Below are 27326 nucleotides of genomic sequence, written 5' to 3' on the forward strand. Positions count from 1 at the left end.
ATTTTACAATCATAGTCATGTTATTCAAAGTATCAGGAAAGTAGAAAGGTAATTGTTCTTTCAGAATAAGGTTAGATTTGGCCTTTCTTAATTACCTTTCATCGTGCCAACATTTTCCTCTCTCACTGTTACATACAGTGGTTATTAAATTTGCATGCTATGATAATTTTGAACTCCAAGTCATTTAGCATACTGAGTTCCCCATCCATTTACATAGTTGGTGGAGGGCATCTAACTTGTTGGTCTAATCTGTTGCATGCAACTATCATCTGAGATGTTGACACAGTGACTCTCACCAGTTTCATAGTGTTGTCCCTTTCTCGTCACACTTCTGGCATATTAATATTTTCTTGGTTCTTAAAATAAGTATTTATTTTCTTTTTCTGATGGGCCAGCTGTGGTGTGCTATGCCCAGAACAGTTCCTTAGCCAAACCCAACAGCCATCAGGCTAGGCTATGTGCAGATTATCCTAAACACTAGTGGGTTTATACCTTAGCCTTATTCCCCAGCATTTCCCCCAGACGAGTGATGAAGTAGTGCTGTGATAGCTAATGGTCTGACATTCATTTAGTTCCATGATAAAATCGAACCCATGTTGGAGACTCTGGAGAATCTTTCCTCTCGTCTGCGTATGCCACCACCGATTCCCGCTGAAGTCGACAAGATCAGAGAGTGCATTAGTGACAATAAGAGTGCCACCGTGGAGCTAGAAAAACTTCAGCCTTCCTTTGAGGCCCTAAAGCGCCGTGGAGAAGAGCTCATTGGAAGATCTCAGGGAGCTGACAAGGACCTGGCTGCAAAAGGTGCTTGATGAATCTAACTATTTTTTAAGAGAACCAGTAGAAAATATTCTAGTCTGGGGTTACTTCCAGCATCCCACCAGATGTACTGCATTGAATGTGAAGGCGGTCCCCAAGTAATGAGTATTCCAGAAAAGTCATTTGGAAGTCATTTAGAATTCAGGACACATCTCCCTATTGAAACGAGGTTACAATTGGTAGTTAGATTCCCAGGCCAGGAAACAAATGCTCCTTTAACCCCTAATATGAGTGAACTGTAGTATCAATAGTGTGTGGAACATAACTACCTTTTATAACACTTTCCATGGGAAGCAGCAAGTTCAACACAGAACGCTGGAAGTAGAGCTTTCATCTCAGTCCCTTCGTAAGTTAGGGGTTTGGTATCTGAGCAGTACCTCTATATTAGATGGTAACTCATTCCCAGATTACCTCTGTGAGCTCTTTATGTGGGAAATGTAAATGTAGAAGTAATAACAGCGCTAAGATACATGACTTTTAGCTATTTTTTTTTGAAAAGTTCCGTTTATTACGTCAAATAGATGTATGATTGCACTTGCCGTTCTGCTGACAGAAGGCTGAAATTTAAGAGGATATTTTTCTCCAGTAAAGCTAAGTTTTCATGATCTTTATGTTGAAATTACACAGGCAAAGAAATACATATATTCTTAGAACTTAAAATATAATTTCAGTGGAAATGTGAGAATTAGATGGTATTTCTGATGAGGCTGATTTCAGGTACTTAGAGAAGTCCTGTCCCTATTCCTGTCTCTTCTTTACCCCTTCAGAAATCCAGGACAAATTGGATCAAATGGTATTCTTCTGGGAAGACATCAAAGCTCGGGCTGAAGAGCGAGAAATGAAGTTCCTTGATGTCCTTGAACTAGCAGAGAAGTTTTGGTATGACATGGCCGCTCTCCTCACCACCATCAAAGACACCCAGGACATTGTCCATGACTTAGAAAGTCCCGGCATTGACCCGTCCATCATCAAGCAACAGGTTGAAGCTGCTGAGGTAAAAAACAAAACAAAACAAAAAAACCCCTCGTTCTTGGGTTTTTGCTATCTGAAAAACTACTTTTCCCAAGTGTGTTGTGTTAACTGCTTAGCGTTCCTTAAAAGTTGTGTTTGTTTTTAACTCTAAGAGAATATTTTGCACTCGAAAGAGAATATCTGCTCATTATGGCAGATTTCTTTCTTTGTTATAAATACCAGTTTTACCACTTACAGATTTATACACCTTCCACCAACTGATACAGAAACAGTTCCGTCACACAAAACTAATTTTCTCATCAGTTTTAAATGTAACAATTCAAATTAATAGAATATGCTTAGCAAATTCCGTTTTGCTTTCATTTCTGAATTTAGTCCTCACTATAGTATACATTGTTTCTTGAGTAAATCTCTTTAATGCAGAAAAATAGAAGGTAGGAAAAAATAAATTCTAGGTTCATCATCCAAAGATAATGATTACATTGACTTACACCTTTTTCTAGCCCTTTGGGGGATCCCAGTTTTTATTTTTACTAAATACATTCCTCCCCTCATTTTGTCCACTTAGTGTAAGCCAAGCTTGTCTTGATTTTCTATTTCTTATGTCTTTTATTTCTGCCATTCTCTCCCTCTCCCCAACCCTGTCCTTTTTAGGAGCTAGCAGAGAACTGACTGTGTTCAAGATTATATAGCCTAGCATTCCTATTATGCTAGGCTCTCAGCTCTTAAATTTGTGACTTGTGATGTATTATTTTGTTGATATACTTCTCTGTGGTAGACTTCTGTCTGCAGATTATAATCTCCTTGGAGGCAGAAGGGATGAACCTTTGGTAAATTATTGAAACTCATTGGGCCTTTCTCAGACTGTTTTATATGTATTTTTCTAGGTAGTTTGTGTGTGTATGTGTGTGTGTAATGTGTGTGTTTATGTATGTATTTATGTATAATTATATATAAGTATATTTGATACATATATTTTTGTGCACATACATATAAAAAATAGCCAGAGTCTGAAGCTTCGCTATTTAGATAAGTGAAATATTAACAACATTGAAAGGTTTTTGTGAAATTGACAGGTTCTGTTCAGCATCTGCTATTGATGGGGATATAATTGCATTTGCAAAGTTTGGAAAGTTCTGTTCTGCTTCTGTTTTGGCTTATAATCTGTTCATTTACATGTAGACTATTAAGGAAGAGACAGATGGTCTGCATGAGGAACTGGAGTTTATTCGAATCCTTGGAGCAGATTTGATTTTTGCCTGTGGAGAAACGGAGAAGCCCGAAGTGAAGAAGAGCATTGATGAGGTGAGGAGAAACGGCTGAGTTAGACAAAACATTGGTGGGCCTGGGCTGAACAGTGGTATTAATTGACGAATCTGATGGACTGTTTTCCTCTAGATGAACAATGCCTGGGAGAACTTAAACAAAACGTGGAAAGAGAGGCTGGAAAAACTTGAAGAAGCCATGCAGGCCGCTGTGCAGTATCAGGACACTCTTCAGGTAAGCCGTGACATGACCACCATGGCCGCACAGGGTCTGCGTTGTCATTCCTATTCAGAACCCAGCACAAGAGTGATCACCTTTACGGGACCACGGCATTATCAAATCTGAGACAATGACCTCCTTCTGTATTTCTAGCCAAAGTTTCTCACTTCTAATGTGAAAAGTACTGACTCCTGAATTTTTACTCTTCTTGATGTTTTCATCGTCATGTGTCCACCGTATCTATTCTCATGGTGACTATACAGTGAAGCTGGCCTCACTAAGGCCATTACTTGCTGGAGGTTCCACTCCTAGGTTAACCTAAAGCACAGCTTGGCCCAGTAGCTCCAGTACATCATGAGCTTGCTAGCCAGCCATGAAAACTGGAAACTCTTATTCATATTTAGGTTTGCTAGATCACAGTTTATTCTGGACACCATCCCAATAATATGTTTGCTTTGTTCCTAAATCTCCATATTATTGGAATAAAGATCATCACTCCTTACTTCTGCCTCCCCCCACCTAAAAACCACAAACAGTACTTGGCATTTTGATTTGTCTCTCCCAACTCTTTGTTTTTGACTACATATTTGTATTTATATTTTAGGCTATGTTCGACTGGCTAGATAACACTGTAATTAAACTCTGCACCATGCCCCCTGTCGGCACTGACCTCAACACTGTTAAAGATCAGTTAAATGAAATGAAGGTTTGTATCTGGGCATGGCTTTTAAAGAAGGATTGCTGCTTTTTAGTTTTTAAAGACTTGATTTAATGTTAACATTAAGTATGTCTTTGATAGGAATTCAAAGTGGAAGTTTACCAACAGCAAATTGAGATGGAGAAGCTTAATCACCAGGGTGAACTGATGCTGAAGAAAGCTACCGATGAAACAGACAGAGACATTATACGAGAACCACTGACAGAACTCAAACACCTCTGGGAGAACCTGGGTGAAAAAATCGCCCACAGACAGGTAAGACAAATGGTGGAGTATGTGAACAGACTACTACCTACTGTTTTCTTTTTCCCTAACAATCGTTCCCTTTATATGTTTTTTATGAGTAGCACAAGCTAGAAGGTGCTCTCTTGGCCCTTGGCCAGTTCCAACATGCCTTAGAAGAACTAATGAGTTGGCTGATTCACACTGAAGAGTTGTTAAATGCTCAGAGACCAATAAGTGGAGATCCAAAAGTCATTGAAGTTGAGCTCGCAAAGCACCATGTAAGTATTTTTGTTTTTCGTCTCTAAGTCTATTGATTTCAGACTAAATATTGCCACCAGAAGCCTTTCAATGTTACATGAACCTTAGAGAACCATGTTTGATGTTATCTGTGATATGAAGTGTTGTTTAACATTTTTTAGGTTCTAAAAAATGATGTTTTGGCCCATCAAGCCACAGTGGAAACAGTCAACAAAGCTGGCAATGAACTTCTTGAATCTAGTGCTGGAGATGATGCCAGCAGCTTAAGGAGTCGTTTGGAAACTATGAACCAATGCTGGGAGTCAGTGTTACAGAAAACAGAGGAGAGGGAGCAGCAGCTTCAGTCAACACTGCAGCAGGTACGTGCATCATCCAAGTTAGGCGGGCGGAGCTCTGCATATATTCAGAAGGAAGCCTGTCTAAGTCAAGGAAAGGAAAGCAATTTAGAGTAGAGCCCCTTGTGAGGAAGGTCATTTCTGTGCTGGAACTTGTCTGGAAAAAACAGCTGCGCTTTTTTTTTTTTTAAGATTTTATTTCTTTATTTTGAGAGGGAGAGAAACATCAGTGTGTGCTTGCCTCTTGCGCGCCCCCTGCTGGGGACCTGGCCTGCAGCCCAGGGCTGTGCCCTGACTGGGAATTGAACCGGCAACCCTTTGGTTCACAGGCCAGCGCTCAACCCACTGAGCTACACCAGCCAGGACAAGAACAGCTTTTGTTTCAATGGTTCTTTTTTTTTTTGGACTAGCTTGTAACCCAGTCTCTTTATTTACTATTCAAAGTTAGTAGATCTTTGCTATAATAAACCTCTTAACAGATTCAGTTATTTCTTAGATCAAATCAGGTTCTCCATATTCGTATTCAACAGTACCTCAGTCGGTTAATTCATTAGTCAAATGAGACATTTATAATAAGGGGGTGGGCAAAAGTAGGTCTATGATGGTTTATATGGCAATACAATGATTAATAAGTAATACTGCAAGAATAAACTGTTTCGTGTGCTCACAACTGTAGTTACAATGAGGTCTAAAGGATTCTGCTAGATTCTAAAAATAAATATGTTGGCCCCATGCCAATCCAGCAACAGAAGCGATCTGCCTGAGAGCAGCCCAAAATTCCTTCCTCAAGATAGATTCCTCATATGGTTATTCAGAAAGTTTACTTTTGAAGCTACAGTTGACTACTGACCTTACTAATGAGTCTTTTTCTCGAAAGGCACAAGGTTTCCACAGTGAAATTGAAGATTTCCTCTTGGAACTGACCAAAATGGAGACCCAACTTTCTGCCTCTAAGCCCACAGGAGGACTTCCTGAAACTGCTAGGGAACAGCTTGACACACATATGGTAATCAAGATCTGAAGTTGAGCACGAGCACCCCATGTTCAGTAGCCCCTTTCTGAATTCACAGAGAGAGATGTATCTGGGAGTGTACAAAGTAGTGCCTTTTTACCGACAACATAGTGCAGCCTTGAGGATCGCCGATACTACTTTCATATATACAAATGCATATGTACATAAATATTATATATAAATGCTTTCAATACCCTACCACAGGCAGCAGTAGTGCTGGGGGAATCAGATAGAGATGCATTGGTGAGCCGGCTAATTTTGAGTTGGTCAGTTCAGTAGACACAAAAATACTCACTTGGTGAGAGTATCAGCAAGACAAATACGTAACACAGATATGGTTGTATTTAAGAAAAAGACTACTTCGATGGGATTTAGAGAAACCCAATAGATACTAATAGTATTTCAAGAATGTGGCTGAGAACTAAAGGCATAATTTCCAGGTACATTATTCAAGAAAAGGAAATAAAGTATTGGGGTCTATTTTAGGTTGCTTGCAGGGCTATTCTTGCCACAATAGTTGGCTGTGTCTCAGACAAACAGGGTGCTGGTCTGTTCCCACAAGTCTCTGATCCTTAAATAATTATATTGGTGACAAAATAATTTCAATATTAAGCAAGAATGGTGGGTTTCAGTCCCATAGTTGCTCGGTAGTTGAACTGAATCCGAAAAGGTTTTAATCAAGGTGAGACTTTCCTGGACTTTTCCAAACTGTGCTTATAAATCCGTGTGCGGGTGTCTTTTACAAAATTGGCATTATTAATACTTTTCCTGCCTTTTCTTGTAGGAACTCTATTCCCAACTCAAAGCCAAGGAAGAGACTTACAATCAGCTACTTGACAAGGGCAGGCTCATGCTTCTGAGCCGTGATGACTCTGGGTCTGGCTCAAAGACGGAGCAGAGCGTGGCACTCCTGGAACAGAAGTGGCGTGTGGTCAGCAGTAAGATGGAGGAAAGAAAGGTACCTACCTCCGCAGAGTGCAGGGTGTGATTATGTCCATGGTGTGTTTCTGGGATCTGAGGAGTGTGTGTGGTCATGGTGTGTAATTACCATCTGTTTCTGTGAAGAAGTTGCAGAATTGATATCCTGAGAATTGCCTTTATATTGATTATCTTTTCTGCCATTAAATTTCTGTTTTCCATCCACGTCAAGTTGCATTGATGCTACTAGTTTCTACCAACACATGCTTTTATTACTCATTCCTGTTCTGCATCTACCAGTTAAGACATCACTGCCTGATACTGCTCACTGGTGGACCCTAAATGCATTGTGAATCAGATTTATTTTCCTACTTAAGAACATGTTTATGTTGGAGTTGATGACTTGGGATTGGGAAGGTGGGGGCAGAGCATGCAGGAGTATGACACCTAATGCCACACAAGGATTATAGTGCAAGTACAATATGCAAAAAGTTGTACTAAAAATCAAGAGAGAAATAAATTATATGGCCCCTTCCCACTTTTCCTCAAAAATCAAATTCTCTTCAAAAAAAAAGTGATTAGGGATCAAGGCCCCAGAACACTGGTTTTTATGAGTGCTGAGTCAGAGTGTCTCTCTGCGCAGGGCTTCTGTGCTGGGCAGATCAAATAAAATGAGTGCCTAAACCTGTGGGCCACATGCATTCAACAAATGGTTATTAAGCATGTACGTGCCAGGCACTGTGCTACGTATATAGTGGAAATTATAGAAGCATGATCCTATCAAACTTAATGGGGGGAGGACAAAAATAAATACTTACACATAATTGAACATTTTAAAGAAGCATTAATTTACTAGAATTCTTCTAACGTGGGGTCTGGTCATTTTGTTAGACAAAGAATGTCCAGAGGACCTGAGTATATGGCTGTGTTCCAATTCTTGGGACAGTCTGTTACCTATAATTCCTGCAGAATGCAGAACTAAGTCTAATTAAAGTAACTGAGGCAGATTGTGGCTCATAATCAAGAAGTTTCTAGAGGGTTTTCCCAATAGTGGAGCAGGTTGCCTCAAATATTTAACCTGTCATCAGTGGAACTGGTCAAGCAAAGGGTAGTTGCCAAGGATAGTTATTTTTGGTTTTACAAGAACATTACATTTCACGATCAGTAACATCATTTGTTAAGTGTGTGTGGTGCTATATTAAAGAATGTATCAAAACAATGTGGGAGATTTCCTGCCATCTAGGAACTTGGCACTATATTAATTTCTTTTTTTTAAGAGAGCCATTTATTTTGTTTTTTAAGATTTTATTTTAGAGAGGAGAAAGGAGGGAGAGATGAAGAAAAATATCAATGTGTAGTTGTCTCTTGTGCACCCCCTACTGGGGACCTTGCCCACAACGTAGGCATGTACCCTGACTGGGAATCGAACCTGCAACACTTTGGTTCACAGGCCAGCAATATATTAATCTCTAAATATTTCTTATGATATATTTTATGTAGATTTTATTTTTCTACTTGTGTGCATTACCTACATTTGGCCTGTACATATTTGTAACATTCATTATGGTGGGTTTTTAGGTTACAAAAGTAACCTAAATATCTGTGAACATTTTGGATGTGTTCATTTTTAACAGTCTTTCCTACTTTCCTTATTCTACTTTGCCCGCCTGGTAGATGGGCCGGGGCAGAGGCCATCGCCTGGGTGCTGGGGGTAGAGGTCTCTGCGGGTGGACTTCGGGGACTGTGCAGTTGGGGGGTGTGTACTCATGGGCAGTTGCACGTGTCCTGACTGGACCGTTGCTTCTGCCATCTGATTTAGATAAAATGCATCTAAAAATTTATATCTAGGGTTGTCCAGGTTTTGCTTAGAATATTAGGGCTGTAATTACCTTTTCTGCTTGTAGCATAAGTTTCAGACTTGTATATTTTTAGGTGCCATGTTTTCTGAAAACATGTAAACAGAGGCACTGCAGTGAGCATCAACTTTATAGTAAAGCGTTTTTCATTGGTTGTTTTTGTGTCACAAAAAGTACATTAAAGGAAAAGGAGACTTTACCCAAAGCAGGTTGAAGATCTGAAGCTTATCACCACTAAGCTGTTCACTCGCATTGTGACTGATTTTACTCCTGTTCTTCAATGTCCCGGGAAGGGGGGATAGCAGAGAAGGCAGCTCAGCTGCTGACTGTGCTCTTTCCTTTTTCATATACAGTTGTTTCAGACACGAACATTAAAACGTCTCCTCCTTTGCAAACAAGGCATGTTTGGAGGTTGGTTAAATGAGGCTTCCGTTCTAGAGATCATTTCATTTGGTGTACAATTCAAGCCTTTGTCCTTGAAGCTATAATTCCTTAATTTGGCACTTTTTCTTTTTGTGTGTGTGTTTTAATTAAAATTCAGTCAAAGCTGGAAGAGGCTCTCAGCCTGGCAACAGAATTCCAAAATTCCCTGCAAGAATTTATCAACTGGCTCACGCTGGCAGAACAGAATTTAAACATCGCTTCTCCTCCCAGCCTGATTCTAAACACTGTCCTTTCCCAGATAGAGGAGCACAAGGTAACTCTGAAACTATGATGTTGCCTTCCTTTTGAAAGGACTAGATGAAAGAGATGCTATGTTGTCTTATCTTCAGTTTAAAAACAACAATATTTTTCCCCCAGGTTTTTGCTAATGAAGTAAATGCTCATCGAGACCAGATCATTGAGCTGGATCAAACCGGGAATCAGTTAAAGTTCCTTAGCCAAAAACAGGACGTTGTTCTGATCAAGAATTTGTTGGTTAGTGTCCAGTCTCGATGGGAGAAAGTTGTCCAGCGATCTGTTGAAAGAGGGCGATCACTGGATGATGCCAGGAAGAGGGCAAAACAAGTAAGTTACAAAAGGAAGATACTAATTTACTGAACACCCTTGGGTGGCAAGTTGAGTCTCTGGGTTGGTTCACATAAAAGTGTTGTATAGTTTGCCCATTCTTGCCTGTTATAACTTATTTCTTACATAATTGTAGTTCCACGAAGCTTGGAAAAAACTGATCGACTGGCTAGAAGATGCAGAGAGTCACCTGGATGCAGAGCTGGAGATATCCAATGACCCAGACAAAATTAAACTTCAGCTCTCCAAGCATAAGGTAAAGCAGTTTGCTGCTCTTAGGTCCCGAGCTTGTATCTGGGTAAAAAACTCAAGATGATGAAGCCAGCATTTCATTTTGTCTAGACAGTGTCTAACCGTGACAATTGCTCATTTAAAAAACAGTTCAAACAAAGTGATTGTGGGAGTAAACCAGTTAAAGTGTTGGAAATTCTAGACTTGAGAAATATGCACTTCTGTATAAGACAAACGAAAACTTAGAACTTTCTTAAGGATCTTAAGGATAAGCTCTTACTCCTTTTAGTTAAAAAAAAAAAAAAAAATAGTCACAAACCATGTTGCATCTAATTACCAACTGGGAAACACAAAAATTTTCCCTTGTTCCAAACCAAGGTGCCATCTCACAGCATTGTTTTTTTTTTCTTTTTGGGAACAGGAGTTTCAGAAAACCCTTGGCGGCAAACAGCCTGTGTATGATACCACAATTAGGAGTGGCAGAGCCCTGAAGGAGAAGACTTTGCTTTCTGATGACACTCAGAAACTTGACAACTTACTGGGAGAAGTCAGAGACAAATGGGATACTGTGTGTGGCAAGTCTGTGGAGAGGTGAGCGTGAATGTCCCCTTAATGGGTCTGTATGTTGTCCCAAAACTACTAAGCGACTATTACTGGATTCCATAAAACGGCATTAAAACTTACGCGTCAGTAACAGGTTTTATAGCATTTCAGTATCTCCAGTTAGTTCATCAAGTTATGAAAGTTTTGAATAAAATGTATTAAAATTCTCTCATTTAAACTTCAACTGTACTGTATTAGAAAGAGAGAAGCCCACAGTAATGGGTCAGTCACTCTAAATACAGTGGTGCTTCAGTACCCATGAATCCATTCTGGACCTTGTGATGGGTGCCGAAACCAACAAGTGCCAAACGATGAGGCATTTTCTCTTGTGGGATGGCGTTGTGACTCACACAAGTTCTAGCATGTGCGGTGAGTTCCAAGCAAGTGCCAAGTGCTGGAACAATTTTTTTGTCCCATCAAAATGCAACGATTTGAGGGTTTGATGATTTCTGAAGCTGATGAGTTCCGAGGTATGACTATCTGTAGATTACCAACTTGTAACACCACCAGCTGCGTCACTGAGGTTCTCACCGTGCGTTGGACACTGTACAAAGCCTCTGCAGGTATTACCTCCTTCAGCCATCTTGAGATCTGACTTGTACTGAGCAACAGCCACTGAGTATGAGCATAACAGTGCCTATTAGTCATGTAAGCCTCGTCACCACTGAGGTGGGTGCAGCTACCCCCACCTTACAGGTGAGGAAACCGTTGAGGCTTCGTAACTTCGCCATGGTCACCCAGCTACTAAGCTGCAGAGCTGGGATTTAAAACTCTTGTGTTTGGTTGTAAAAGCTGTGCTTTTATTCACTGGTGCCCACTATGCCACAGTGAGTATTACAATATCCTTTATATAGTTTATACTCCCAAATTTTTGGTGAGCCGACTGAGGCTCAAAGAGGTGAAGAAGAGCCCAGGGTCTCACAGCTGGTATAGAGCTCAGCGTTGAACCCTGACTCCAGGCCATTACCAAAACCGTCACCCTGTGCTGGAGTGGTGTAAAGTGAGCACAGACAGACCTGGCTTCTTAGGGTGTGTCCGTGTGTGTTACCACTTGGCTCTAAGGTGCCGAAAGGCCTCTGTACCTGTATGCCATACTATGATTAAGTCATTTTAAAGAGAGGTTTGATTTAAAATGTCTAGGCATCTCTTCTAGTCACTTCTTGCTGAACTTCTAGCATTCCAGCTTGGAAGTCCCTCTCTATATGGAGTTCAAGCAGTATTTCCTTTCAGCAGTCAGAATCGTGGACCGTTCGTAAATAATAATACCTAAAAACAGCGAGGTTTGTGTACTTTTCTCAGGCAGCACAAGTTGGAGGAGGCCCTGCTGTTTTCAGGCCAGTTCATGGACGCTTTGCAGGCCTTGGTCGACTGGTTATACAAGGTGGAGCCACAGTTGGCTGAGGACCAGCCCGTGCACGGGGACCTCGACCTTGTCATGAACCTCATGGATGCCCATAAGGTGAGGGGTGAGCTCTGGACTGCATGTGGGGCCAAGCCACTGGGGCCTCCACCTTTGTGTGCCTTCTGCTCCTGCTAACTTCTCGGGGAGAAAGGAAGTCTGAAATAGTCTGAATCTCTGCTTGTCAGTGGGGCGGCTCCTTGCTCTGCAAGTTTAAACAAACTGCGGCTGTGATTCTGCATCAGTCCCAAAGAATTTACCAAAATTGGTTAGCTTCAGATTTGACAATGTATAAACTTCACTTTGAGGTTCCCTTGCCCCCTTCCTGTTTGTATCTCTTAAGTCGAGTCACAAAGTGAATTTAAATTCAGGGACCCCTCAGACATCTATTTCCATTGACTCTGTGAAAATGAGTGGTGTTTTTACTGCTTCTGAACCTAATAAGCCCGGTACCACGTTCACCAATATTTAGTATAAACTACACCTGTTATGTTGAGCTGCATAATGTCTTCGGACTTCAACACAAAGCATTCAACTTACCCTGAAATTACATTGTTATGTGCATGACATATGTGTTCTTATCTAACTCCCACAATTCTGGAAATGTTTATATAACATAACTCCCGTTTTACAGATCAGGAAACTGAGACTTCATCTAAGCAACTTACCCAAAGTCACACTGCTCTTATTTTAGAGCCACCTTTTCTGGTTGGTTTCTTATGCATCATCCTGCCTCCCTCTATGATTAAAAGACACATTACTGGAACCTACCAGGGAACATAGTTCAATGTGATGACTTTCTCTGTGGTTTTGCTTCTTGTATTCAAAACATTTCTCAAAACTAATTTTTTCTGTTTCCTTCTCTAGGTTTTCCAGAAGGAACTGGGAAAGCGAACAGGAACCGTTCAGGTTCTGAAGCGGTCGGGCCGAGAGCTCATTGAGAACAGTCGCGATGATACCACGTGGGTTAAAGGGCAGCTCCAGGAACTGAGTACTCGCTGGGACACTGTGTGTAAACTGTCCGTCTCCAAACAAAGCCGACTCGAGCAGGCCTTAAAACAGGTCAGAGACGTTTGCTGGGACAACCCAGGGGCTGGGTCCGAGCGAATTTATTCTAGCTGCCTTATCAGCGTGAGTTCCAGCCAATCTCAAGATGAATATAATGTCTGGCATTGATATTCTGAGTGTTCTACAGTATTTAAATACTGATTTGTATTAGAGAAATAATGAATTCAGTTCACTTTCAAAGACTACAAATGAAAGGTAACCTTTGTGGGACTGTGATAGGGCCATCAGATTCCTGTGATGCACGAAGGAGTTTAGGCCTAGACCCTTTCCCAAGTACTCCCCAGTGTCTAGAGCCTTAGCCGCAGAGAGACGTTCAATCTTCTGTGCCTGATTATTTCAGGCGGAAGAGTTTCGGGACACAGTCCACATGCTGTTGGAGTGGCTTTCTGAAGCAGAGCAAACACTTCGCTTTCGTGGAGCACTTCCTGATGACACAGAGTCCCTGCAGTCTCTCATCGACACCCATAAGGTAATCCAGCCCCAGGGTACAGTGACCCTTGCCACCCACCGCGGTGAGGGCTGCCCCACCACCAAGGGAAAGCAGCCTTGGCTTGTGAACTTCAGACCTTATTATATGCAAAGGAACAGAAACAGAAGGGACCCAGCTTGTCATTTAGCAGGAATAACCAAAATAGCTGGCAATGTTTGTGGCACTTTGAAGATTGTTCATTCATTTGTTTTTACAAACATAATACATGTTGGTGCTAAATAAGTCAGACATCATGGTATTTTATACAGAAAAACATGGATTGTTCCAGCTTCTTTACTCCTGACCCGCACACAGTTTTGTCTCACTTTCCTCGTTGTCACTTGCGTCAGGCCCCCGATCAGCTCGCCCAGAACGTCTCCAAGCTACACAACATGCAGCATCTGGGGCCTCAGCACAACTACCCTGATGAGATGGGAAATGTTTCCTGCTTTCATTTTTGAGTTACCCCCTAGGGGATTTTAATCTTGGTTTTGTTCTTCTGTTTTAGGTATTTTTTTAAATAGTAGTACTTTATCACTGTTATTTGCCCAAGATTGTCTACACACATGGAAGTGAATAAAAAACAGGACTTTTAAAAAGAGAGAAACTAATTCAGAATAGGAAAATAGGCATGCCCAGGTTGGGGAAAGGGGCATACCTCTGTGTCCCTGGTCCTTGTCATCTATAGCAGAGAAAAGTCATTCTTGGGTAGACTCCTGACCTTTTTATGTCTTTTAGAACTAGAAAGAAAATGCCGGAGACTCCTGACAGACCAGTAGAGGCATTTAGAGGTCTATGTCAATAAACACACGCAGAAAAAAAAGTACACTGTTTTTTTAAAATATGTCTTTTCGTATTTAAAAAAATATGAAATTTTCCCCCCCTCAGTGTAAACTAACAGTGCTGGTAGCCTAGTTTTTTTGTGTTTTGGTTTTTTTAAATTTTTTTAAGGTTTGTTTTCCCTTTTTTTTTTTTTTGTTTAGGAATTCATGAAGAAAGTGGAAGAAAAGCGAGTGGATGTGAACACAGGGGTGACAATGGGAGAAGTCATCTTGGCCGTCTGCCACCCAGACTGCATCACTACCATCAAACACTGGATCACCATCATCCGGGCTCGCTTTGAGGAGGTAGGTCCCTGGCTTTAGAGGAAGACTACACGCTCCCGATAAAATGAGTTCACAGCAATAAAATACAACAGAACACCCCCCATAAGAAGTTTTTCACTCACTGGAAGTATCCCCACAAGATTAAGTTAGCGTTTTAGTAATGACTGCTTTCTTGCAATGTGCTGGAATCTGGAAGACTAGCGCTAGTGCGGTGTGATGTGCTGGCCGATGGCTTCCAGCGGCACACTGTGTGTTCTCAGCAGTCCTGCATTGAATAGGACGTCTGATTTCCCATGCCAGCTCTTAACCCAGGTCTGTCCCTGGAGTAAGAGCTGAGTCTCAGAACTGTTCGGGTGGTCTTTGCCCTAAAGAGTCATTGTTAGGATCACAAAAAAGGGGACTTTGAAAACAAAAGGATTTGCTTCATTGAAAGGGGCCATGATTTCTCTCCCCAAGGTCCTGACATGGGCTAAGCAACACCAGCAGCGTCTTGAAACAGCTCTGTCAGAACTGGTGGCTAATGCTGAGCTCTTGGAAGAACTTCTGGCATGGATCCAATGGGCTGAGACCACCCTCATTCAGCGGGATCAGGAGCCAATCCCTCAGAACATTGACCGAGTTAAAGCCCTTATCGCTGAGCATCAGGTATTTTAATTGCGTCATGTGGTCATTGGTATTGGAGTTGCTCGTGGAGTCCATTTCCTTTGCCCTGTTATTCTATTTAAACCACTGCTTAACTTATTTCTACAGACTTCGCAGCTTAAAACATCACACGTGTATCTCACGGTTTCTGTGGGGCCAGGAGTCTGGGCATGACTTTGCTGGGTCCTCCTCTTAGGGTCTTACTGGGCTGAAATTCAGTTAGCCAGCCAGGGCAACAGTTCTCTTTTCAAGCATATTCAAGTTGTTGGCAGAATTCACTTCCTGTGGTTGTAGGACTAAGGTCTCTGTTTTCATTTTCTTTTTTTTTTAATTGAATTTATCATGGTGGCATTGGTTAAAACTCTGTAGGTTCAAGTGTACAGTTCTGTACTATATCATCTGTATATTGTACTGTTTGCCACCCAAAATCAAGTTTCCTTCTGTCACCATTTATTCCCCCCTTTATCCTCTTCTACCTGCCCCCACCCCCTTTCCCTCTGGTAATCACCATGCTGTTGTCTGTGTCTATGAGTTTTTGTTTTATTTTTGCTTAATTCCTCTACTTGTTTCACCCAGCTCCCTTCCATTTTCTTTTCTTTTCTTTTTAATCCTCACCTGAGGATATGTTTTGATTTGAAAGAGAGAGGAAGGGGGGAGAGAGAGAGAGAGAGAGAAAGAGAAACATCTATGTGAGAAAGAAACATCAATTGGTTGCCTCTTATACACACCCCAACTGGGAATCGAACCTGCAACCTTTTGGTGTACAGGACATTGCTCCAACCAACTGAGCCACCCGGCTAAGGTCCCCCTTTCATTTCCTTACTGTCAACCAGGAGTTACTATTAGCTCCTAGAGGCTTCCCTCGGGTCTTAGCTACACATGTTATAGAACAGACAATTCATCTACCTGCTGCTAGGTGCTGTCCTAGGTCTTCCTTTGGCACCAAGGATGGCACTCATTTCTCTAATTTTGCAGCTTTCCTCACTCACCTGTGAGTCCCTTGAAGTGAAAACCTGTGTCTTATTCTTCCAGGCCTCTAGCACCTGGTGAAGTGCCTTGCTCGATTATGTTTATTGAAATGAGTGACAAAGGCATCTACCTATCAATTGGTCTGTCATGGACTTGACCTTTGTTAATAAGAAGTCTCCTGGTTTCATCTTAGTCCAGGAAAACTCTCAACTCTCTTTTTTCTGTTGTTTGTGTTTAACAGATATTCATGGAAGAAATGACTCGAAAACAGCCTGACATGGACCGGGTCACGAAGACATACAAGAGGAAGAATGTAGAGCCTGCCCATGGGCCTTTCATCGATAAGCCCCGCGGTGCCAGCAGTATGTGTCCCGCCACTGTGTTAGGGCGCTTCATTCCTGCTTGTTCAAGACGAGCACTCTCCAAATACCCATCAACAATGTCCTTTCCCTTTTTAAAAACCATTGGACTTGAACTAAAATTCCTTGTTGAAACTCATTTTTTTTATTAACACTGACATGCAGTAACTAGACCCCATTTTTTTTGGATTGGTATGAAATATCAAAATAGTAAAGCAAATTTTTTTTGCTGTGGCCTTCCCATTGTTTTGGTCATTGGTGCTAGCTGTTTACATTTGGTTTACACTAATTTAATTGTAAATTAAATGAGCTTCTCTAGAACCATTGCTGTTGTAGTTGATTTGACGTTGCCTCAGTTCACTAAGATAGGACAGAATTGATTGAAAATATGAGACAAGTACCTGTAGGCTCAGGAGAACCAGCAGTTTTGAAATTAATAATTTTTTGTACTAAGTAGTGCCAGGTTCCACGCTTCTTTTCTGTTACTGATTGGATGTCATTATAAAGATCTTCTAAGTCATACATGTGACAGTGTTTCTATGTGTGAACTGACAGAACCAGCTTTTCTAATCTCGTGCTTATTTTTCCTTTTAGGGAAGTCCTTAAGTCAGCCCACACCTCCTCCCATGCCAATCCTTTCACAGTCTGAAGCAAAAAACCCACGGATCAACCAGCTCTCCGCCCGCTGGCAGCAGGTGTGGCTGTTAGCGCTGGAGCGCCAGCGGAAGCTGAATGATGCCTTGGATAGACTGGAGGAGGTAAGGCCTTGCCAAGCAGCCGTCCCTGGAGGGAGGTGACTTCTATTAAAGACAGCCTTTCTGAGGCCCTCTGAATACGACCTGTGTGCTTTGATCTACTTCCTCAGACGTAGAAACAGACCAGTTTGAGCCAGTACCCTGTCCTTCAGGACCCCTAGGAGAAAAGACACATGTGCGCCTTGGCTAGTTGTGGCTCAGTGGATTGAGTGCCGGCCTACGAACTGAAAGGTCGCCAGTTTGATTCCCAGTCGGGGCACAAGCCTGGGTTGTAAGCCAGGTCCCCAGTAGGGGACGTACGAGAGGCAACCAATCAATGTATCTCTAGCACATTGATACTCCTCTCCCTCTCTTTCTCCCTCCCTTCCTCTCTCTCTAAAAATAGACAAATAAAATCTAAAAAAAGTATGAGAGATTGGGGGGCACAGGGAAAGACACGTGTGAGTAAACCACTCAAAACAGAGTAGGCCAGAAAACAAGCAACCAGCCAGTCCCTGAGAGCCTGTGACCTGGCCCTTAGCACTTGGCTGCGATCAAGAATCAGGAGTGTAACTTGGCAAAATTACCTCCGGGGGTGTGGCTTATCACAAAAATGACTATTATTGAGCCCTTTAAGTAACGATATAAGCTACTCAATTATGAAATAAGAGTAATTTTTTAAAGATTTTATTTATTTTTATAGGAAGGGAGGGAGAAAGAGAGGGAGCAGAACACTGATTGGTTGCCTCTTGTATGCACCCCAACCGGGGGATCAAACCTGCAACCCAGGCATGTACCCTGACCAGGAATCGAACCAGTGACCTTTCACTTTGCGGGACAATGCCCAACCAAGCCACACTGGTCAGGGCAAGAGTAATTTTTTATGATCTTTGTTTGCTATTCTGTTACTCTTCACTAGATTATGAAAACCAAGTCTGTTTTGAAGTATCAACACCAGTCTAAAAAATATAGTACCACCATTCTAAAATAAACTTCTAATATCGCCTGTATTTTTTTATTTGTGCATATCAAAGCAGCTATGCCCAGAAGTGAGTGTTCTGTGTTTTTTGTTGTTATTTTTGTAATAGGTGAGCTTTAAGCATATTTGGTTTTGGCTTTTTCTTTTTTCCCCCATTCCTTCTGACTCTGAAGTTTGAAAGACCAGGGGGAAACTGCTGTACTGTTTAAGTCATTCCGCGTCCATATCACGAACATGGTCCAAGTAGCTAAACATCACCTTGCCCGCTTCATGGCCTGCTCTTGTCTGTCAGAGCCAAACGTTTCACATGGAAGTCAGACAGGCAGTTTGCCCCCTCCGGTGACATTCCAAAGAACCGTGCTTCTGTGCAAGGTTGGATTCTTAATGCTTCCAGCCAGAACTCAAATTATCTCATCTCAGAAAATGGTGGGAAACATGAGTCTCCTGATGTGGGCCTCTGTGTGATCGTGATCATAGTTTCTTTCAAAACCCGCTTAAGTTAGGAGTGATGAAAAGCCCTTCTCTTCCAAGGTAGAATTCATCCCTTTACATCTAAGAGGATGATCCTTTGAAAAAGGGCAAAGGGAAAACAAGACTGGCTCCACCCATTCTTGTTCTCCTTGCACTGCATTTCCCATGGTGGTGGCTCAGTCACTTTCTTTTGCTGCTCCATTATGCCACAGCTCGTGGAAGTAACCATGGCTTTACGTGAAGGAGCCAGATGGTGCCTTCACAAAAGAGGCGGCACGAATATCATTGTCAGTGCTCCTCCGGAAGGCCTGCATGGCTTTACTGAGTGTCTGGAAGTTTCGGTGTGCTCTGGGCAGGTGTAAAGGCCAACATATAGGTCTCCTAACACTTCCGATTTCTGTGTAGTTGAAGGAATTTGCCAACTTCGACTTTGATGTCTGGAGGAAAAAGTATATGCGTTGGATGAATCACAAAAAGTCACGCGTTATGGATTTCTTCCGGCGAATTGACAAGGACCAGGATGGGAAGATAACGCGTCAGGAATTTATCGATGGCATTCTAGCATCCAGTGAGTCCAGTCATAATTCCAGACATGGTCACACCTGGATTCCTTACTATGTCAAAGCAGATGATAATATGGCTAAACAGTCCTTCTGAAGTTAAAGCCATAGTCTTAGGGAAGAAATGTAACTAACTGCTTACTAAAATTGGTCTATCGTTTTCATGGGAAAAAGAACCTCATTCTGCTGGGAATAAAAAAGCAGGAATGTTTGACACATTAGGGCAAGCAAAATGTGTTTGAGTTATGGATAAGGAGCTAACTTTTTGAGTGATACGATTCTGAGCAAAATGTTTGAAAAAATAAGTTTTTCATTACATCAGTTTCTGACATCTATGTAACAGCTTACAAAATGTATGATCTCATTTATTTTTAGGGAAATAAATAATTGAGGCATAAGTAGTAAGTGACTTGCCAGGATCACTGCTGGAAAGCAGGAGGGCAGGAGATAACGTTGGAAGGGCAGGCGCCGGCTAGTTAATGCAGGGCCTCGTGGGCCATGGTGGAGAGATGAGATTTTATTCTGGAAGCAGTGGGACAGGGGACAGCCACCAGAGACAATACAATCTGACTGATGTTTTCATAAATCACGCTGCTACTGTAAATAGTCACCTCCTTTGGAAAGCAGCGTTTCAGGAATTTAAGGCAATCATATAAACAGAAGAAATTTTATCCTCTCAATTCCAAATTTCCACTACTCTGAAATAATCTAAATATCTAATAATAGTGGAGTGAATAAATAAATTCTTAAGTTGATGGTCTGTCCCTGGGTGGTTATAATATTCTGTTTATGCTTTTTGTGTATCTGAAATACCGCTTTTTTAAAAATTGCATGGGAGGCAGAGTAGTTTAAGCAAACACTTAACAAGTAAGTAGCCTGTCTTCTGGGTTTTCTAAAGTTGAGCGTCTATTGCTTTTCTGGAAGAAAATCAAGACATAAATGGGGGGGGGTTGTAATATTTATATACTCTCCACCCAAGTTAGCCCTCTTAGTTATTGTTCCAAACGTGATTAACTTTCTCCAGAGTTCCCTACTACCAAGTTGGAGATGACAGCTGTTGCTGACATTTTTGACCGAGATGGGGATGGCTACATTGATTACTATGAATTCGTGGCCGCTCTTCATCCCAATAAGGACGCTTATCGACCAACAACTGATGCAGATAAAATTGAAGATGAGGTATGGGAACTAAATTGTATCTTGAGTACATGTCTAACCACAGTTTTCTACTCTGCTGAGTTTGATTGGGTACAGTTGCCATATTAGCCCTGAGACTTGTCTGTTGAGAAGTGATTATTGGGTTGGAATTCTTTTTAGGGACCCCCTTTGGATGACGTCACCCCAGAAGCTCTCTGGCTAGCGCACTGTAGCTCAGTCTAAAGCAGGGTGTCAAACTCATTTTCACTGGGGGCCACATCAGCCTTGCAGTTGCCTTCAAAGGGCCGAGTGTAATTTTTAGGACTGTATAAATGCAACTACTCCTTAACCAGGGGCAAGGAGGCTCTACATTCGGTCCTTTGAGGGCAACCACAAGGCTGATGTGGCCCCCTGGTGAAAATGAGTTTGACACCCCTGGTCTAGATGACTTCTTACTCAAGCAGGTCCCATCTGTGTGGTGCTCTAAAGGTTTACGGAAAACCTTACTTGGTTCACAGATACTGTGTTGCTTAGAACGTCTTCAGATGCAGCATTTAAGAGTGAAATGTGAAGTAGTGTTTAAGAACGCGTATCCCCATCAAGCTCTCTGCCTGGTTAAGAACCGTGGCACACTGAAATAGCAAATAGATTAGTAGCACATAGACATCCCGGGATATGCTGATCCTGGGGGGGGAGGGCGGGAGGGGCAGTGGGGCCTGTCTTGGGAGTGGCCTGGGACTCCCCAGGACCAACTTCTGGGGAATCTCGGGCTCCTAGGCTGAAATTCGGATCAGTTCATAATTTGCTTTGTTAGTTGATTTTGATGCATGTGTATTAGCACATTTCTCTGAAGTAATTTTGGAACAGGGTGGAAGAATGCTTTTTATAGTTACTTGGGAATTTCTCATACTTTTCTCTCTCAATGTCTAAAGTATCCCATATGTAAGAACAATGTGTTGTAATTTGGAATAGAAGACAAATGTGTCTTTTAAATCCTGAAATGCCTTAAAAGTACATAATGAATAGCTTCTCTGTTCACATGTAAAACTCTTTGTTTCTCTGAAGAGGAAGTGGTGGTGTTTTAGCTAACTTCACACTTTTCTTTTTTTTGCTGTTGTTCACAACCAATAGGTCACAAGACAAGTGGCTCAGTGCAAATGTGCAAAAAGGTTTCAGGTGGAGCAGATCGGAGAGAATAAATACCGGGTAAGGAGGAGAAAAGCAGTCCTTCGTGGTGGTGGTTTGTCCTGCATGGTCCTTATAGGTGAAAGCAGCCTGACACGCGGCAGACTCGATGGTCTCCCCTTCCCACTGCCAGCGCTTGGAGGACCAGAGCCAGTGGGACCTGAGCGGTGTCTCCTCATAGATTCCAAATGTCAGGTGTCCTTTTGGGCTAAGCCCTTTGTAGTGCCATCTGAAAAACAGTGCCATATCTGGCTTACAGTACCGTGTACTTCAGTGTAGGAGACATTTCGGAGCCCCCTCTTTACTGTTCATTCACCAAGGGCTTCAGGGAGATGAAGACACCTCTACTGTAGAACAAGGAAGCAATTATCTAATGGCTGACCAGTCACCAAGAGCTGGTCATTGTGAGCCTTAGTGGCTCCTGGACTCAGGGACAGCTGGAGGAACTGTGTCAAGGCCCCAGGGGGTACGCTCTCCCTGCCCTGAGCTGGGCAACAAATAGGGCCTGGGTGCCCTGGGTGATGCCAGGCTCCGTAGTCTTCCCTGGAAAGCCATGCTGAGTGTGGCCACACTGACAGAGGACTGTGCTGTGTTTTAGCTGCTTTCAGGACCAGAGTCTGAAACAGGGCTCCTAAAATATAATCAGCAGCTTGTCAGGAATTCTCTAACGTCCTAAGCAAAATCTAGGATTGGCCAAGAGGATTTAAGATGGCTTTGTCAAATTACAGTTACATGCGCTGAGTAAAAACAGTAAAAAAACAAAGTCTAGGTTCCATTAATAGTGTATAAAAATGTCTTCTAAGTACACCGAAAGCACGCTGTGCTGCTCTTAGCCAGGGGGGTTGGGTGGCTCTGCTTTGGACCAGCCCAGCGCACTTAGTTAGAAAAACTGCAGGCATTCTTATGCTTGCTTTTGGGGTTTTGCTTTCTTTTAAATTATCTATGAGAGAAATGAGTTACGAGAACACCACAGTGTGAAAAGTTAGGTCTTCTTAATTCGTAAAACCACAAGCTAGGTAAGAATGTTTTAACATGTCACTGTGCTTAAAGATTGGTAACATGATTACATGATTTTTATTCCTTAGTGTTAATTTGATAAAATGTGTTTGTTTTGTTTTGTTTTTTTTTCTTCCATTTCCTTCATCCTTTACACTTACTCTCTGTAGTTCTTCCTCGGCAACCAGGTACAGTGTGCCTTGCAACGTTCTCCTTCTCGGGGGAAATGGTCTGTGTAGTTAATGCTGCCTGCTCTTTGCTGTGGGGAGAGCACATGGTCTGAAGCATGCCTCTGTCACATCTAGTTGTCTTACCAAGTGGAGAAACTGCGAAGAAACTGCTAACAGGCCTGCTATTGTAGAGCTGTCTCAGAAGCAAAATGTTACTAAGTCTATATTTTGTAAAAAGGAGGTGAAATTTTCCATTCAAAATTCGCTTGGCTGAAGGTGATATAATGCTGGGCCGAGTTAACAGTAGTGCGGCTCAGGGAAGTTGGACCTGTGATATCGGTGCCTTCCTCTAAAAGGAGCCTGGCCTTGTACTTCTGTGGTGGAAGTCAGAGTACCAGACAGCACCGTTCTGACTTGCACCAAAGTCTTTTGACAGTAAACACAAATTTTATAATGTACACTAAGCCAAAAAGTCTTGGGATATTTAAATATTCTGTTTAAGTACCTTATGAATAGTTATAGTTACTTGCACTTAGATTTTATCATTATAAGGTTCCTGAGAAGTATAGTATGGAAATCATAACTGGCCATAGCCTGAAGTTTGCCAATTATGGCCAACCAGCCAAAATCTAATGGGATCAAATCAGACTGGCCAGGAAGATTGAATGCTTTTGACTCCACTTGGTAACACTAACCTTTTCGTTCTGTTCGAGGGCTCTGGGGTCCTGTGTCTTCAAATGGAAGGAAGTTGCATGGGTAAAATCTGTCTCGTGAAATGAAATCAGAAACAGTTAATTTGAGCCCCTCTATCAATGTTAAATTCCAGGCACTGCAATAATCACAAACTATAGTGACCTTTTGGGCCAGTGGGAAGAACAGATGAAAGAAAGAAAAAGACAAGAACGTCAAACTTGTTTAAATAAATCATTCCGTAAGAGTGCCTGCCAAGCAGTTCCTTCCTAAGGGGTGTGACTGTTAGCTGCAGACTGCATGCGGGCACCAGGGGCCCCTTTGAAGACTGACGTCCTCCTCTCTGCTCCATTGACCAGCAAAGGGTCGGATGAGTTCATTTTAATGTTGGGATCAGAATTATGAAGTTCGTTTTATACATGAATCACCTGAGGCCTAAAGGATCACATGCTGACAGTCACACAGCTAAGTCATAGCCATTGCAAGAACCCATGTCGCTGTAAAGCATTTTCCATTTAAGAATGGGAAACAGAATTTACTGTTGCCTCTAAGCTCTGGTCTGAGGTTTTGCCTCACTGATACCCAGGTCTGTCAGGAGCAGGACCCTCCTCCCTTTTTTTTTTTTTGTATCCTCACCTGAGGATATGTTTAGTGATTTTAAAGAGAGGGAAGGGAGAGAGAGAGAAACGTTGATTGGTTGACTTTTTATACGGGCCCCAACCAGGGATTGAACCCGCAACCTCCTGGTGTATGGGATGTCGCTCCAACCAGCTGAGCAACCCTGCCATCAGAGGTCCCCATTTTTAGAGCTGCCATAACCCCATCCACCACTCAGCACTCCACCCTCAGCTTCCCCAGACACTTCGGCTACTGGCTGGGTTCAAACCTTTCCCCATAGCTCAGCAGAAACAAGTTAGTGTCTTTCAGAGGGAGCTTTAGTAAGAAAGAGAAAAGGAATGATATAAAGAATAAAGGTCTGTAAATAAATTGCAGGACACAATCATGTAAGAATAAAGTACATCTTGGGATAGGCCCTTGTTTCCTTCCTCTCCTCACCTGCCTGGAGAGAACCCCCAATTGTGACTCAGGTTGTCACTGCTCTTGAAGCTGGTGGAATCCTCAGTTCCTCCCTAAGGGCTTCCCCGTTCTCCCTCATTGGGCCAGCTTGTGAGGGCGGCTCCGGCAGAGGCCCAAGGGCACCTTCCCTCCCTGGACAGGATGTCTGTTCCCTCACATCTCTGGGTGCCCACTTCAGTGCTCCTGGCACACTCCACCGTGCTGTTGCTGTGGTCACTCTGTATAAGAACTTTAAAACTCTGTGGAATGAAAGATACAGGACTCTTTTTTATTTTCAAAGTAAAGGGCTGGGGCGTGGGGTGATAACACTTTTTTTCCGCCACCTTGCCTGTATAAACGGTGCGCTTGAGTCAGTGCCAAGTAATACAGTACAGACAATTACTACAAATACATTAATTTTGAGGGAGGTTGGTTTTGTTTCCGGCATTTTCAGCTGCCGTGCCTAGTTTCAAAGTTACAGTTCTCCTTTATAACTTTGAAAATCCTAATGGATTAAATAGTCCCTTCTCCCATCTCCCCCCTGTTTCCTTGATTTAAATCATTTCAGGAATGCTTTTTCTTTAGCCTGTTGATTCTTGTTTTGGGATCTCAGCATGACTCTCTTCTGTCGTCTCTTAGTTTACTTTGAGAAGAGGGTAATTTATGCAATGGGAAACTTCAGAATGTTAACAGCACTGAGAAGTAGAAATGTTAGGTAAGAAATAAATACCAGAAAGTCAAACATCCCAAAACGATTGTTGAATATAATCGACATGGTAAATTAAAAATTTGATTTCTTCAACTAAATTTTCATATAAATACTAGCTAATCATTTGTTCAGCTAAAGAAACTTTTCTGCTGGTAACATCACAATTAGAGAATTCTTTGGGTTTATTTCTGAAAACCTGATGTGGAGAATCAAATTTTTTCTAAGCTTGTAATAATAATGATGCTTTGCAAGGGTTTCCTTGAGGCTTGAAATACTTGCCGTTCTCCATTTAACTTGAGCACACTGTATTCAGAAGTTGACATCCACCTTACCTTCTAGGAAAACCAACTAGCATAATAAAGCATTTCATTATTGCATTTAAATTGGGGCAGAATGTTTAAAAGAATCCATTGAGGTAACGATTTATCTTTCCTCCTCCCTCCACCTTTGGTCAGAGGTGTGACCATCAGAAGTTAATTTTATTCCAATACACCAGTCTTTAGCTTTACATTTCAGCATTTCTGTATTATAACTTCTTTGGTGAAAAATGCAACATAGAGTTAAAATTCTCCCCAAACTCACCAAATTGTCATTGCATCTGAATACAGTCTGCTTTGGAAAGGCCTGCTCTGAGGCACATGCACTCACCAGTTTCCCCTTGGTCCCGCAGTTTGGGGACTCCCAGCAGCTGCGGCTGGTCCGCATCCTGCGCAGCACAGTGATGGTTCGCGTTGGCGGAGGATGGATGGCCCTGGATGAATTTTTAGTGAAAAATGACCCCTGCCGAGGTAAGGAACCATCCTAAGTATGAATTACATATTAGTACAGCCTTACCACTGATCTTCATGCTTACGCAAAGTGTTGGGGGTCTGTTAATTTGTTTCGTTGTTAAGCTGCCCAGATGTTGTCTTACTAGCACAGATCAGAACTTGGAGGTGACAGAGTAGACCAAGGAGAGAAAGCAGAAGAGGTTGGTGCTGTCAGGGAGACAGTAATGAGAATTGGGCATTTATTGGTGTCATTGAATATTTCCACTAGAGGTGTTAAATAAACACTAGCTTTGAAAGAAGCCTTTTAGGCTCCCCTTTAGTGCTCCAAATCCCTTTGCCCAAAACTCGGGGAGCATATTGGGCCCCTCCCACACAGGAAGGACTGGGGTGCTCCTTTGACCAGGAGGCAGGATAAAGAACACCTAGCAGTGAGCCTCGTCACTCCTAAGACACATGATCACCTAAACAAGATCATGGGGTATCTGGTAAACATGAAAAGGCTGGTGTTGCCAGCCCAGAGGCGGAAGGAAAGGGTAGATGTAATAAGGAGCAGTGGCACCTGCAGCTGGTGCACATGAGGGCTGCAGCAAGGGGGGAGTGATCAAATTCCAGTTGCTAAATCCTCTCCAGCTGCGTCCTTTCTTTTTCTCCTATTTGCCAAGCTGCATGGGGTATACAGGAGGTTCCCCCACTGTCTGCCAATGTGTCTTTCCTGACCAGTTTCTGCATTTCCTGCTCTGTCTGTTTCTTTGTGTTTATATATTTTTTTATTCTAGTTCACCATCCTGGGAGTAAAATAAAGCGCTCTGATTCCAGCTCTTCGATTTCCAGTCAGTCTCCCATAGGTTGGCTTTTGAGCTTTGTCCCTCTTCCCTATATCCCAGCCTGTTGAGAATGGCTTTGCTTCTTAAACTGTAGCATCTCTTGTCTCTGTGGTAACTGCTGCCTTTATGAATGCTTTCAAATAGCCAAACCATAGCTTTTCCATTGTAAGCTAACAGCGCAAAAACTGTTGAGATGGAACCCATAGAATTTGTTGAGTTTCTACTTATTTAACAAATACTCATGTATTTATATACGCCGCACACCATTATAAGCACTTGACAAATAATAACATTTCCACCTCCGTGAGACGTAGATACTATTATTATCTCCATTTTACACAATAGGCATTGAAGCATAGAAAAGTTAAATAACTTGCCTGAGGACGGAGAACTCATAAATGGCAAAGACGGGATTCAAATCCAAGATAATCTGGCTCGAGAGTGTACACTGCTGACCACCATGCAGTGCTCGTCCAAGGCTGACATCCCAGCACCCCTTTCTGTGGGCGTATGACTGGTTGAGCCTGCATAATTGGATGCTTAAGGCTTATTTGTAAACCTAGCAGAAATGTTTACAGTACAGTCACGTAACC

The 27326-nt window shown here is 42.3% G+C and overlaps 1 protein-coding gene across 19 annotated transcripts in view; it reads left to right on the forward strand.

The window, feature by feature from the left end:
- Positions 1-27326, forward strand: part of MACF1 (microtubule actin crosslinking factor 1) — a 320700-nt gene that overhangs the window by 283683 nt on the left and 9691 nt on the right. For 13 of the 19 annotated variants that reach the window (XM_045190859.2, XM_053920914.1, XM_045190867.2 and 10 more), the window contains 26 exons: positions 573-804; positions 1587-1813; positions 2974-3096; positions 3190-3291; positions 3881-3982; positions 4076-4249; positions 4342-4497; positions 4639-4836; positions 5690-5818; positions 6609-6782; positions 9140-9295; positions 9400-9606; positions 9743-9862; positions 10259-10428; positions 11740-11899; positions 12707-12901; positions 13248-13376; positions 14360-14503; positions 14939-15127; positions 16335-16455; positions 17047-17210; positions 19042-19204; positions 20221-20375; positions 21465-21539; positions 22685-22702; positions 25810-25927. In XM_045190859.2, coding sequence (XP_045046794.2) covers positions 573-804; positions 1587-1813; positions 2974-3096; positions 3190-3291; positions 3881-3982; positions 4076-4249; positions 4342-4497; positions 4639-4836; positions 5690-5818; positions 6609-6782; positions 9140-9295; positions 9400-9606; positions 9743-9862; positions 10259-10428; positions 11740-11899; positions 12707-12901; positions 13248-13376; positions 14360-14503; positions 14939-15127; positions 16335-16455; positions 17047-17210; positions 19042-19204; positions 20221-20375; positions 21465-21539; positions 22685-22702; positions 25810-25927 — 3901 coding nt within the window. The remainder of the gene's footprint in view (positions 1-572; positions 805-1586; positions 1814-2973; positions 3097-3189; positions 3292-3880; positions 3983-4075; positions 4250-4341; positions 4498-4638; positions 4837-5689; positions 5819-6608; positions 6783-9139; positions 9296-9399; positions 9607-9742; positions 9863-10258; positions 10429-11739; positions 11900-12706; positions 12902-13247; positions 13377-14359; positions 14504-14938; positions 15128-16334; positions 16456-17046; positions 17211-19041; positions 19205-20220; positions 20376-21464; positions 21540-22684; positions 22703-25809; positions 25928-27326) is intronic. The other 6 variants (XM_045190876.2, XM_053920917.1, XM_053920920.1 and 3 more) reach the window with 1 other exon arrangement.

Source organism: Desmodus rotundus, chromosome 3 (assembly GCF_022682495.2).
Source record: "Desmodus rotundus isolate HL8 chromosome 3, HLdesRot8A.1, whole genome shotgun sequence".
Classification (NCBI taxonomy): domain Eukaryota; kingdom Metazoa; phylum Chordata; class Mammalia; order Chiroptera; family Phyllostomidae; genus Desmodus; species Desmodus rotundus.